General features: G+C 38.9%; 2 protein-coding genes across 2 annotated transcripts in view; one reads left to right on the forward strand and one right to left on the reverse strand.

Annotated features, from left to right (window-relative positions):
* The first annotated feature begins 50 nt into the window (after positions 1 to 50).
* senp1 (SUMO specific peptidase 1) lies at positions 51 to 8,691 on the forward strand. Its single transcript, XM_077512948.1, has 18 exons — positions 51 to 631; positions 710 to 768; positions 836 to 1,020; positions 1,543 to 1,618; positions 1,761 to 1,914; positions 2,009 to 2,153; positions 2,238 to 2,353; positions 2,594 to 2,817; positions 2,917 to 2,980; positions 3,959 to 3,997; positions 4,084 to 4,168; positions 4,262 to 4,396; positions 4,528 to 4,659; positions 5,697 to 5,900; positions 6,025 to 6,104; positions 6,212 to 6,296; positions 7,364 to 7,459; positions 7,536 to 8,691. Exons 1-18 carry the CDS (start codon positions 492 to 494, stop codon positions 7,596 to 7,598), a joined length of 2,082 nt encoding a protein of 693 aa, XP_077369074.1. The 5' UTR covers positions 51 to 491; the 3' UTR covers positions 7,599 to 8,691.
* A 155-nt stretch (positions 8,692 to 8,846) lies between these two features.
* Positions 8,847 to 13,484, reverse strand: part of LOC144013760 (RNA-binding motif, single-stranded-interacting protein 2-like) — a 29,910-nt gene continuing 25,272 nt past the window's right edge. Inside the window, exon 15 of the mRNA XM_077512951.1 lies at positions 8,847 to 9,005. The gene's annotated coding sequence lies outside the window, so the exon portion shown is untranslated. The remainder of the gene's footprint in view (positions 9,006 to 13,484) is intronic.

The raw sequence follows: 13,484 nt of genomic DNA on the forward strand, positions 1-13,484 counted from the left end.
ACCAACATAGTCATTGACACGTCGTCCAGTTATCCAATGAAATCTTCCAATAGTCGAGCGCACTGTTCAGCCATGTTGTGGTTTTGAATGAGGAAGAAGCGGGAGATAGTAGTCTTCAACGAGTTTTTTCGCCAAATAACGTGTCGTTAACGATACTAAACGGCTTCGTGTGAGACACAACACCATAACGTGCATTCCGAATGCAGTGGTTGCCACCTCTTGCCTCCCTGTAGTAATTTACACACAGTTCTGTAAATTAGCCGCGTTGCTAACAACGTTGGCTAGCAAGCTCGTTAGCATTGCTAGCAATACGCTAGCGAAGTCACCGTTAGCTAACTATCGGTCAGTGGCAACTTTCGCCCCGTTTCAAACTGCCTCGCTCGAATGACTCGCGCTAGGTTCATTTGTGTTGGCTCCAAAGACCGCTAGACGGCACTCACTTGAAGCGATTTATTTCTAAACCGGCGACGTAATTTAGCAAACTTAAGACCATGCTGAATAAATTGTACGAATGGGTTGAGTCAAGCGTTGCCAGTCTTCGCAATGGTGTTCCAGGTGTGGAACCGTCACATACTGACCAGCCACTTGGAGATGATGACATTCGAGTGAGACGCAAAAGACGAATTGACTGGTAAGTGTTATTTGATCACTATGTAACTTCGTCCATCGGCCATTCTGTTGTCTAAATACCTGCATCTTCTCTTCTAAGCGTGAATGACGGGCATGCAGGCGGCCAACATGAACTGACAGCTAAGAGATCTCGAATGGGTAATTTAAAGATAGTCATTATCATATTGATTTTTTCCCAACTCCACTAACACTTGTTTTTCTTTAGGAGATCTGATTGACACTGTCAAGATCGCAGCTGAAGGACTAAAGAATCGGAGCTCCACTGCGGTGACATGGATGAAGAACAGTATGAGTCCCACCTTGAGAAACATACTGCCTGCATCCTCTGGTCAGCCTCTGGAACTTCAACCACAGCCATCAACATCAGCAGCAAGATGGACACCACTTCCTGTAAGTCAAGATTTAGGGTGCACACATGTAACTAGTGCTGGACAATTAATCAAGTGATTGTTCGGACAACTATAGTAGTAGTTCAATGTGAGTCATCCCATCTAACATGGCCGTGATCAGTGTGGAGCTCGGTTACAATTTAAGCACAATCACCAAATTAGAACCTTGCGGCTTTTTTTTTTTTTTTTTTTTTAAGTAGAGCTTGACCAACATGGGATTTTTGGGGCTGTGGGGCTAAAAAAAAAGTTCCAGATGATATTTGAAAATATATTTGACATACACAGGATATATACTTGTCGGTATATGTACACAAATGTTGTGTTGTAGTGTTGGGGGAAAAACTTTTTTCGGAACACTTTTATGAGATATCACCTAAAGAAAACTGTCAGTAAAAATATCCACCTTTAAGCTCGTATGGGCCGTAATTCTGCGGGGTTTTGTAAATCGAGGCGTCAAAATTACCAATCACTTACTCTACTCTAAGTCCACCAAAACCAAAAATGTATGTCTTCTTTTCTTAAGAACTCAGAAGTAAACTCCCCGGATCAGACTTTTGCTGCTCCTGCTACAACTTTGGAATGGAAAATGCACAAGTCAGGTGAGTTTATTTCCCAATGTGTTGCATTTGGTTGCACTTTTTAAGCTTTGTTTTGAAATAATATTTATTGTTATGTTCCAGTATGTATCTGCTAACCTGACAGTGGCTATTTATTTATTAGTCTGTTTCGGGGATTGTAAAGTTTGCAGGCGACACGTGCACATGAGTCCAACACATCAGGAAGTCCCCAAAATAAATGGGCACCCATGTAGCTTGCCGCCTACCATCACACCGAAATTGACTGCCTCTGCTCGGCTCGGCAGACCCATAAACATGAGAAAATACAGCACACCAAGGTATGAGAAACATTGGCCTTAACTGACAGTAGTATTGCTGTAGCTCTCACCGTGTTGTTGGTTGTTTTGAGTACATGAATGTATTGTTTTTTAGTGTGCTTAGTGGAGGGTCCACAACAAGCAGCTCTTGCACCAGCATGTATGACAAGACATTTCCAATCAGAGTACCGCAGAGGCCGTCACGCAGAATTTCAGCGGGCCACATAAACCAGGCCAAAGCCCGTTGCACAGCACAGGAGGTGAGACATTACATCAGCATTCCGTTCTAGTCACTTGTTGGTGATGTTGTTTTAAGAGGTGTTGGCTCATCACATTTTGTCCAGTCTGTTCATTTAGAGGAGAAGGAGGCATACAGGCAGCTTCTGACCATGGTCTCAGGCAATCAGTCTTTCCTTTTCAACGGCCACTCACATTCCATTGCAAGGTCACAGAGAGATTTGTACGTATGCACGCGCCAATACTTTGTATCACCTATCATGTGTCAAACCCACAACTGAAGTGTGCTTAACCCAAAACAACACAATTGCGTTAAATTAAGTGCTCACATTTTAAATAGTTAATTAACATTGATTTGTTGGTTAGAATTAGTCCTGTAACAGTTCTATGGTTTGGCAAATGTTTCCAGTAAAAAAACAAAACAAAACAAAAAAAGTCATCATCCTCTTCACATTCTCATCAGCACCAGCTTCCTGAGCTCCAGCCGGAGACTGCTACCCTTCTCTTCGTTCGCCAGTTCAGCGGCAGGGGATACGTCCGAGGGGCCGAGCAGCCCTCTCAGCACCAGGGGGGCGTCGAGCCAAAGCTCCAGCAACCTTCCCAGCCCGGTGGCCGCTGACCTCAGCTCCACTCCACCATCCCCATCCGCTGTGCTGGACACCTGCTCTCAGGATACTCAATCATCAGGTGAATTGGCATGAATCTTGTTTTGACTCTCAATTGAATTGTTTCATAAGTTTGACATTGACTTATTCTTAGCTTGTTGGTCTCTCTCTTGTCTTACAGGCCATGATGGCGACTCTGTTATTATTGTAAATGAGCAAAAGAGTAAAAAGCAAGATGCCACAAGGTTTGGATTTCTTTCAATTTGAATAACTCTGAAATGAAATTATATAGGCAAGATGTCTACACATCATTGTGAAAGCTGTTACTTTTGTGTCCACTGTCGTTTCTTATTATGAATGTATTATACGAATAATCACATCTGTCTAATTTAACTAATTTGCTCCCAAAGACGTATTTAAACAAGTTTTTTTTTTTTTTTAAGCTAGAGCATACAGAAGGCTTTGATGCAGTCTCTGAACTGAAGAAAACGCTTAAAGCAATGGTAGTTATTACAAAAACGACCAGCAGGTGGCAGCAGAGTATAACAGATCAGCCAGGGTCATGTTGCAAAAAACTATTTTCCCTACTGTTTTCAACAATTTGTGATGAAAATTAGCTATATTCTTTTTTTTTCATTTTCATTTTTTTTCATTTTGTTCATTTATTTCAGGCAATAATCAACATTAACAATATATCCATTTTCCTAAACAAATTCTTCTAAACTTAGCCTGAAAAGGAGTGGGAGGAAGAAAAACTTAAGTCCCACCCCCAATATCATTAATATCAAAAACAAATTTAGCTACTTTCCTACAAACTTGCACTAATCAACAGCGGTTGTCATAATGCTTGAAAAACTGTGTGTTTACAAACAATGTGTTAATTAACTAACATGACATCAACAGCTCATACCAGCAATGGTAATAAAAAAAAAATAATATCAGCTTGGTTAAAAGACCTTTCTATTCTAATGCAAATTGCTGCAAAACGGAAATGGATAGAAATATACTTTTTTTTTTTTTCTTGATGAAAGAAGAGATGCTAATCATTCTTTTGGTAGGTTCCATGTTTTTATAGCAATAGAACACAATAATCTGTGGACCTTGCAAAATCAGTCAAAATCCAGTAAAGGGGGTTGCTTCAGTGAAAATGGCTGGGAGTGAAGGCTTAAAATCCAGTCGCATGTAAATTTATTGGAAATTACAACGCTCTCTTTTCTTCCCAGCATGCCATGTTTCCAAGCTGAGTTGTGGATTAAGGAATTGTAAGTAAATAAATTATGTGTTATTTGTGGTTAATTGTTTTATTAAGACGCTTGAAAAAGTCGTATATTGCGTTCTGTGACTTTAGAGCAAGTATTTATGACTCTCGGGCAAGAGAAAGGCGAAGACAGATCGAAGAGCAGGAGGCCTTGACTGCCCAGCTGTTGCGCCAGGTGATTGCTTACCACGAAGTTAGACTGCTATTCACTCAGGTTGTTAGTTGGCCATTATGGATGTCACCACCTTGTGTTGCCATTGGCTTCCAGCGCCTGTCTGAAGGAGGCCAACGCAGCACGGATGTGGAGGTTCATGTTCGAGTTCCTTTGGAGAAGGAGATTCCTTTGACTCTAGTTATAAAAGAGTCTTTGGATGATACGCCAGAATTTCCAGAACTCACAGAGGTATGATTGCCAAATGAACACTGTAAAAATAGAAACACTAATCTGAGTTTCAAATGTCTATCATTGTAAATTTGGAGACTCGTTTACTATCTTACTTGTGACTTTTGGTCTTTTGTTTTTTTTCCCCTTAGGAAATGGAGGCACAAGTGGACAGAGTGTTAAGAGACGGGTGTCCTGATGAAGTGTTCAGTGAGGGTTTCGGTCTCAGTCTGACACGCAAAGATTTGCGGACTCTCGGCGGCCTCAGCTGGCTGAACGATGAGGTGAGCTCAGACTGATTTTATCTATCCATATAAATGACATTTAAATATATCATCTTAAATGACTAAATTCTGGAAAATAAAAGATCGCAAAGTAAACTTAGTGCGGTAACAAAATAAAGACCTTCTTAAATGGTCAATGAATCAGTTTCACACAGTGCAGCGTTGACAAAGTAAAAGTAAAGCACTAAACTCCGTAAAAGAAGAAATATGTAGAAGAAATATCACCAACCAGTGGTTTGTAGTGTGCTGCGTGATGAGCACGGTTGCGAATAGATGGATGTTTTGTTTTTGTTTGTTTGTTAATAAATGTACCCATTCCATTATGCTGGGTAATGTGCCCTTTTTTGTTTGTTTTAAGTGCAATATGAGGCAGAAACATTCTTATTTTAAATGGTTAAGGTCTAAAATAAGTTATTAATGGCATAAAGTTGTGTCCCTATAATATAAACATCTAAGTTTGACATTTTGAGTTGAATGTTTTTCTTTTTTTTTTTGATGGGCAAAAGTGTTTTATAAAATAAATGAAGACAAAGCTGTTTTTTTGTTTTTTTTAAATAATAAGACCAAAACGTGCAATTTAAGGCACATTCCCTTCCTTTAAACGTGGAGAGTGATTACAAAGTAGCCTTGGTCCAGAATATTGCAAAAGAATGAAAGTAAGCCAGGTACCAGCTGTCAAACCTACCAGGCGGAAGCCAGACACTCGTTGGTCGTGCTAACTGTTAGCTGCTAGCCACTTCTGCCGTATCATACAATGACGGTGTAATTAATTAGCGGTTTCTTAGCGTCCTAAATTAGCGATTTAACATGAGTTTGGGATAGCTTTGTGTTGATGTTGGTCATAACTACCAATGTCAATCAACTACGCGAAAGAGACATCTAAAAGGGAAGTCAGTTTTGCCATCACGCCACGACGTGAGCCAACTTCAAAGTAAAAGCGTACTAAAGCTATTTGCATTGCTGTTATTGTATTACTGTATTTGGTAAAATCAATAAAGTCAAGTCTAAGTCTTTATTTTGAACTGTCCCCTTTTCAGGTGATCAATTTTTACATGAATCTGCTGGTGGAGCGAAGCAAAGGCCCCAAGCTGCCTTCCGTCAACACGTTCAGCACCTTCTTCTATCCCAAACTGCGCAGCAGCGGCTACACCGCCGTCCGCCGCTGGACCAAAAAGATGGACATCTTTTCCAAAGACATCCTGTTGGTTCCTGTCCACCTGAGAATGCACTGGTGCCTCTCCGTAAGTGTTGCTGACCAGGTGAACCGCCACGAAGGTTCGCTGGGCACGTCGGAAGCGTCATTCAACTCCTTTTTTTTTTTTTTTTTTTTTTTTATGTATTTATTTATTTATTTTTTTTTCTCAGGTGGTGGATTTCCGTAAAAAGGCTGTCACGTATTTTGACTCGATGGGAGGAAACAATGATGAAGCATGCACACTGTTGTTGTAAGTTTGACACGTATACTTGAAGGGAGATACTTTTTTGTTTCCTTCCCCCTTCTTCATATTGACTTTTTTATGCTGTCACAACTAATCCAGTGTATTGTCCCCAGTGGTTATCTGCAACAAGAATGCAAAGACAAAAAAGGCAAAGAACTGGATACTACAGGCTGGAATTTACACAGCAAAAAGCGCAATGTAAGTTCTGCATGTAGTCAGGTTGAGACCAATAAGTGTACTTCTCAGTGAAAGCGCAGTCTTTTTTTTTTTTCTTCTTCTTCTTTTTTCTTTTTTTAAAGGGGCTGTCTGCCGGTTTCACTCAGGAAAATGCACTTTTTAAATACAGGATTTAAACAAACAAACTACTTCTCAATTTATAGATATGGGCTTTTCATAACGTGTGGGGGTGATTTTGTCCTAAACCCCCACACCCCCAGTCTGTATTTTGCCATCTTTTATTTGTTTTGTAAACAGCGGGCCATTTCTGTGGAAAGACAGTGTTTACACCCCTCCAGCCAATCGCAGCGCAGGGGGGTGGCGTGTCGCAAACGGGGCTGGGCGAACGTGTCAGCTGCGTGACGTCACTCCCGCGGCAATTTGAAAGCATGCACGGATTATTATTTGTTTTTCCACTCACAGAAGCTTACATGTGGGAATGAGTGAGTGGAAAAAAAATTGTGCGTGCTTTCAAATTGCCGCGGGAGTGACATCACGCAGCTGACCTCACTCGGTCCTAATGGGGATTTTTCCTCAACTGTCAAGTTTCCTGAGTTCAAAGCGTATTACCAGTCTGTCCACCAGGTGTCACTGTTGGCCAACTTGTCTCTTCCTTGTAGTTAAACTCCAATGCACCAGGTGGCAGTAAGACACCTCTGGTGGTTTGTCAGCAGCCAACATGCACTGAGGGGAAAGCAAGCACAGCTGCTTCCAATCCAGTGTCACCACAATGGCCCAGTTTGTTTGATTTACTCCCTTTTTACAAGTGTAAATCATTGGGAGAGACATCGACAGGGAGGAGGAAATCAACGTGAGACTGTAGTGTTAGAAAAACAACTTTAAACCTTGTTGATAAATGATACTTTATTCTTTGCCTGTACTGCTCATCCTATATTTGAATCAAACAATGTAGTTAATGATGAGTCCATCTAGCAGAGATTACTTAAAGGAGTGGACATTTTTCTAACAAGTTTGATAACGAGGAGTTATCGTGATTGGTGACTTGCATCGACAGTATTGGCATTTCTGTTCATCCTTTGCCCTCACAGGAAATCCCACAGCAGATGAATGGCAGTGACTGCGGGATGTTCACATGCAAATATGCAGATTACATTACCAAAGACAAGCCCATCACGTTCACACAGGTATGTGCTAGGATTGCTGTGCGGAAGCATCATAACAGTGAACCAGTTCTGAATATGTTCGCTGTCGTTTTCACAGAAACAGATGCCATATTTCAGGAGGAGGATGGTTTGGGAGATAGTGAATCGGAAGCTGTTATGAAAGTTTTGCAGGACACATTTTTTTGACTTTTTGTGGAAAAGTCTTGCACCACCAGCCCATCAGATCAGGGACTGACGCTGCCACTCTGTATCTTCAGGAGGGCTCTCAGAATTTGGCCTACAGGATGCTGCTGGCACACCAAGCACTGCCACCCGGGGTTCGAGTTCCCTTTAGGCCAACTTGCGCACACACCTGTAAGACTCACTTTTTTTTTGGGGGGGGGGTATGACAAAAAAAGCTTACTCTTTCAAGTTAGCTATGACAGCTGTGATCATGGAACTCGTGTTTTTGAGTTCTGTCATTTCTTTAAAAAATAAATTAAAAAAAAAAGTGAATATATTTGATACAAGTAAATTCAAAACGTGACGTGGATGAAAGATTCCCACTCAATTGACTGTCTCAATGAGAGATCAGGTGCGTAACTCTAACCCTGCCTCAAGGCCCACTTTTGTGTTTTATCGCGACTGTTGGCTCAGACATGGAGCATTCCAATAATACCTCAAATGCTGCACATTTTGTCAGCAAAGTCGATCTCGCGCCCAACTTTCAGTTACCAGTATTTGAGTTTGAAGCAGAAACAAATCTCGGCGGGAGAAAAACGTGTGCATTTTATCAAAGCAGCATAATGTTCTACTTCTGGGCAGCAAAATGGGATATGTCAACAAAACTTCATGGCACCTTTGTATTGAGCCTCAAATGTACGATATTTGCTTCTTGTAACATGCATATTTACATTAAAGAAGAGAATTATTTTTGTAATTTGATTAAAATGCACAAAGGTTTTTGAGTTACCTTAGAGTGACTTGGAATTCTGTTTTGCTTTGCTGTTGACCAGCATGTGAACAAGTACAGTATCTACTTTTGTCTCAATCGGCTCATGAAAAAGGAAGGGTAAAAATGTCATTTCCTCACTCAATGAGTCTTGAAAAAAGATTGTAAATTAAGGTTCAAAATCTATTTTATGTATGTGAGTCAACAGATTTTGGGTATATATATATTTCAAACTTTGTATTTAAAACTACATCTTACATCTTTTTTTGTACTTCCTATTTGTATGTAATAAGTCTCTTGTAATAAATTCTCATGTATGGTTCTTTGTCACAATTGATTTCAGTCTATGAAGGATTGTTATACAAATATACACAATAATGCATTTTCATGTGTTCTGGGCACTGGACATTAAATCTAAACATGGCCTGCATGTCTCAAAATGAGATTTTGCGATACACAAGCACATAGACACGCATGGCTGAAAACATAAGCCTCCTTGGTGGAGGTCAACATTTATTTTACAAAAGGACAGTTCAAAGTCAATAGCTGTTGGGGTTCTCCCAAGGGGCGGACGGAAAAAGCGGCATCATAGCACAAACGGACAAACTGAAATGTGAACTGACCCCGATAATTGAACTGCGGTCAGGCCAGCCGCCACTCGAAAAGACGAAGTCAAGCCAGCCGCCCCAACGATTGTTAATACTGTGCATTACGGTAACGTGCCGACGTGCCCCTGCGTTGGCCACCTTCAAAATAAAAGTTGAGCAACACCTGGTTTATGGTTTAAAATAAAGAATCATAAAAAAACAACGGTTTGTTATTCCAGAACCAGACCAGTTCTAAGGGACACTACTCCACCCCAGGTATCCAACCAAAGTACTTTGAACAAAATATGATGTTGGATTTCAAAATAAAACTCATTTGAAAATTGCAATCTCGACTATAATCCCTGATTTCAAAAAATCATTAAAAATTCATGGTTTGTTATCCCAGGACCAGACCAGTTCTGAGGGACAGTACACCACCCCAGGTATCCAGCCAAAGTACTTTGAACAAAATCTGATGTTGCATTTCAAAATAAAACTCATTTGAACATTGCAATCTCGACTATAATCCCTGATTTCAAAAAATCATTAAAAATTAATGGTTTGTTATCCCAGGAACAGACCAGTTCTAAGGGACACGACACCATCCCAGGTATCCAGCCAAAGTACTTTGAACAAAATCTGATGTTGCATTTCAAAATAAAACTCATTTGAACATTGCAATCTCGACTATAATCCCTGATTTAAAAAAATCATTAAAAATTCATGGTTTGTTATCCCAGGACCAGACCAGTTCTAAGGGACACTACACCACCCCAGGTATCCCCCCAAAGTACTTTGAACAAAATCTGATGTTGCATTTCAAAATAAAACTCATTTGAAAATTGCAATCTCGACTATAATCCCTGATTTCAAAAAATCATTAAAAATTCATGGTTTGTTATCCCAGAACCAGACCAGTTCTAAGGGACACTATTATTTTATTACTATATCATTAGTATTATTATGGGAGTGGAATGGAGAAGAGCGGAAACACGCACACACACTCAAGCAACGTTTTTGAGTCATCGGAGTGCCACTGTCTGATCAATATTTAAACGGATGACATCAAATGCAGTCAAATACAGTAATTTAACAATATGACATTCAATGTGAAAGCACATACAATATATGCATATATATATATATATATATATATATATATGTATATATATATATATATATATATATATATATATATATATATATATATGAAAATTCTTTTGTCATTTTTAATGCTGGTTTTGCTGATGTTTTAGATTTTTATTGCGGCACCAACAAAAGATTTTGGTATCATGATAACACTAATTCACATTTGGCATAAAGGGCAAAACCAGTCTCGTTTTCGGACATTTTTCAATTCTTGTGATGTCATTCCTAGGCACTGCACATGGTACTTAGAACTGGTCTGGTCCTGGGATAACAAACCATGAATTTTTAATGATTTTTTTAAATAAGCAATAATAGTCTAGATTTCAATTTTCAAATGAGTTTTATTTTGAAATGCAACATCAGATTTTGTTCAAAGTAGTTTGGTTGGATACCTGGGGTGGTGTAGTGTCCCTCAGAACTGGTCTGGTCCTGGGATAACAAACCATGAATTTTTAATGATTTTTTGAAATCAGGGATTATAGTCGAGATTGCAATTTTCAAATGAGTTTTATTTTGAAATGCAACATCAGATTTTGTTCAAAGTACTTTGGTTGGATACCTGGGGTGGTGTAGTGTCCCCTAGAACTGGTCTGGTCCTGGGATAACAAACCATGAATTTTTAATGATTTTTTGAAATCAGGGATTATAGTCGAGATTGCAATGTTCAAATGAGTTTTATTTTGAAATGCAACATCAGATTTTGTTCAAAGTACTTTGGCTGGATACCTGGGATGGTGTCGTGTCCCTTAGAACTGGTCTGTTCCTGGGATAACAAACCATGAATTTTTAATGATTTTTTGAAATCAGGGATTATAGTCGAGATTGCAATTTTCAAATGAGTTTTATTTTGAAATGCAACATCAGATTTTGTTCAAAGTACTTTGGTTGGATACCTGGGGTGGTGTAGTGTCCCCTAGAACTGGTCTGGTCCTGGGATAACAAACCATGAATTTTTAATGATTTTTTTAAATCAGGGATTATAGTCGAGATTGCAATTTTCAAATGAGTTTTATTTTGAAATGCAACATCAGATTTTGTTCAAAGTACTTTGGGGGGATACCTGGGATGGTGTAGTGTCCCTTAGAACTGGTCTGGTCCTGGGATAACAAACCATGAATTTTTAATGATTTTTTGAAATCAGGGATTATAGTCGAGATTGCAATGTTCAAATGAGTTTTATTTTGAAATGCAACATCAGATTTTGTTCAAAGTACTTTGGTTGGATACCTGGGGTGGTGTAGTGTCCCCTAGAACTGGTCTGGTCCTGGGATAACAAACCATGAATTTTTAATGATTTTTTTAAATCAGGGATTATAGTCGAGATTGCAATGTTCAAATGAGTTTTATTTTGAAATGCAACATCAGATTTTGTTCAAAGTACTTTGGCTGGATACCTGGGATGGTGTCGTGTCCCTTAGAACTGGTCTGGTCCTGGGATAACAAAGCATGAATTTTTAATGATTTTTTGAAATCAACAATAATAGTCGAGATTGCAATGTTCAAATGAGTTTTATTTTGAAATGCAACATCAGATTTTGTTCAAAGTAGTTTGGCTGGATACCTGGAGTGGTGTAGTGTCCCCTAGAACTGGTCTGGTCCTGGGATAACAAACCATGAGTTTTTAATGATTTTTTGAAATCAGGGATTATAGTCGAGATTGCAATGTTCAAATGAGTTTTATTTTGAAATGCAACATCAGATTTTGTTCAAAGTACTTTGGCTGGATACCTGGGATGGTGTCGTGTCCCTTAGAACTGGTCTGTTCCTGGGATAACAAACCATGAATTTTTAATGATTTTTTGAAATCAGGGATTATAGTCGAGATTGCAATGTTCAAATGAGTTTTATTTTGAAATGCAACATCAGATTTTGTTCAAAGTACTTTGGCTGGATACCTGGGATGGTGTCGTGTCCCTTAGAACTGGTCTGGTCCTGGGATAACAAACCATGAATTTTTAATGATTTTTTTAAATCAACAATAATAGTCGAGATTGCAATTTTCAAATGGGTTTTATTTTGAAATGCAACATCAGATTTTGTTCAAAGTACTTTGGTTGGATACCTGGGGTGGTGTAGTGTCCCTTAGAACTGGTCTGGTCCTGGGATAACAAACCATGAATTTTTAATGATTTTTTTAAATCAGGGATTATAGTCGAGATTGCAATTTTCAAATGAGTTTTATTTTGAAATGCAACATCAGATTTTGTTCAAAGTACTTTGGGGGGATACCTGGGATGGTGTAGTGTCCCTTAGAACTGGTCTGGTCCTGGGATAACAAACCATGAATTTTTAATGATTTTTTGAAATCAGGGATTATAGTCGAGATTGCAATTTTCAAATGAGTTTTATTTTGAAATGCAACATCAGATTTTGTTCAAAGTACTTTGGGGGGATACCTGGGGTGGTGTAGTGTCCCTTAGAACTGGTCTGGTCCTGGGATAACAAACCATGAATTTTTAATGATTTTTTGAAATCAGGGATTATAGTCGAGATTGCAATTTTCAAATGAGTTTTATTTTGAAATGCAACATCAGATTTTGTTCAAAGTACTTTGGTTGGATACCGATGGTTGTGTAGTGTCCCCTAGAACTGGTCTGTTCCTGGGATAACAAACCATGAATTTTTAATGATTTTTTGAAATCAGGGATTATAGTCGAGATTTCAATTTTCAAATGAGTTTTATTTTGAAATGCAACATCAGATTTTGTTCAAAGTACTTTGGCTGGATACCTGGGGTGGTGTACTGTCCCTCAGAACTGGTCTGGTCCTGGGATAACAAACCATGAATTTTTAATGATTTTTTTAAATCAGGGATTATAGTCGAGATTGCAATGTTCAAATGAGTTTTATTTTGAAATGCAACATCAGATTTTGTTCAAAGTACTTTGGCTGGATACCTGGGGTGGTGTACTGTCCCTCAGAACTGGTCTGGTCCTGGGATAACAAACCATGAATTTTTAATGATTTTTTGAAATCAGGGATTATAGTCGAGATTGCAATTTTCAAATGAGTTTTATTTTGAAATGCTACATCAGATTTTGTTCAAAGTACTTTGGTTGGATACCTGGGGTGGTGTAGTGTCCCTCAGAACTGGTCTGGTCCTGGGATAACAAACCATGAATTTTTAATGATTTTTTTAAATCAGGGATTATAGTCGAGATTGCAATTTTCAAATGAGTTTTATTTTGAAATGCAACATCAGATTTTGTTCAAAGTACTTTGGGGGGATACCTGGGGTGGTGTAGTGTCCCCTAGAACTGGTCTGGTCCTGGGATAACAAACCATGAATTTTTAATGATTTTTTGAAATCAGGGATTATAGTCGAGATTTCAATTTTCAAATGAGTTTTATTTTGAAATGCAACATCAGATTTTGTTCA

Source organism: Festucalex cinctus, chromosome 2 (assembly GCF_051991245.1).
Source record: "Festucalex cinctus isolate MCC-2025b chromosome 2, RoL_Fcin_1.0, whole genome shotgun sequence".
NCBI classification, from domain to species: domain Eukaryota; kingdom Metazoa; phylum Chordata; class Actinopteri; order Syngnathiformes; family Syngnathidae; genus Festucalex; species Festucalex cinctus.

Bases quoted from the DNA above. Each gene is read 5' to 3' on its own strand.
- senp1 (XM_077512948.1), top strand. From the start codon at position 492: ATGCTGAATAAATTGTACGAATGGGTTGAGTCAAGCGTTGCCAGTCTT. The intron at 1,021-1,542 runs GTAAGTCAAGAT...TCTTTTCTTAAG, and splicing joins CAAGATGGACACCACTTCCT to AACTCAGAAGTAAACTCCCC. The intron at 4,169-4,261 runs GTGATTGCTTAC...ATTGGCTTCCAG, and splicing joins CTGCCCAGCTGTTGCGCCAG to CGCCTGTCTGAAGGAGGCCA.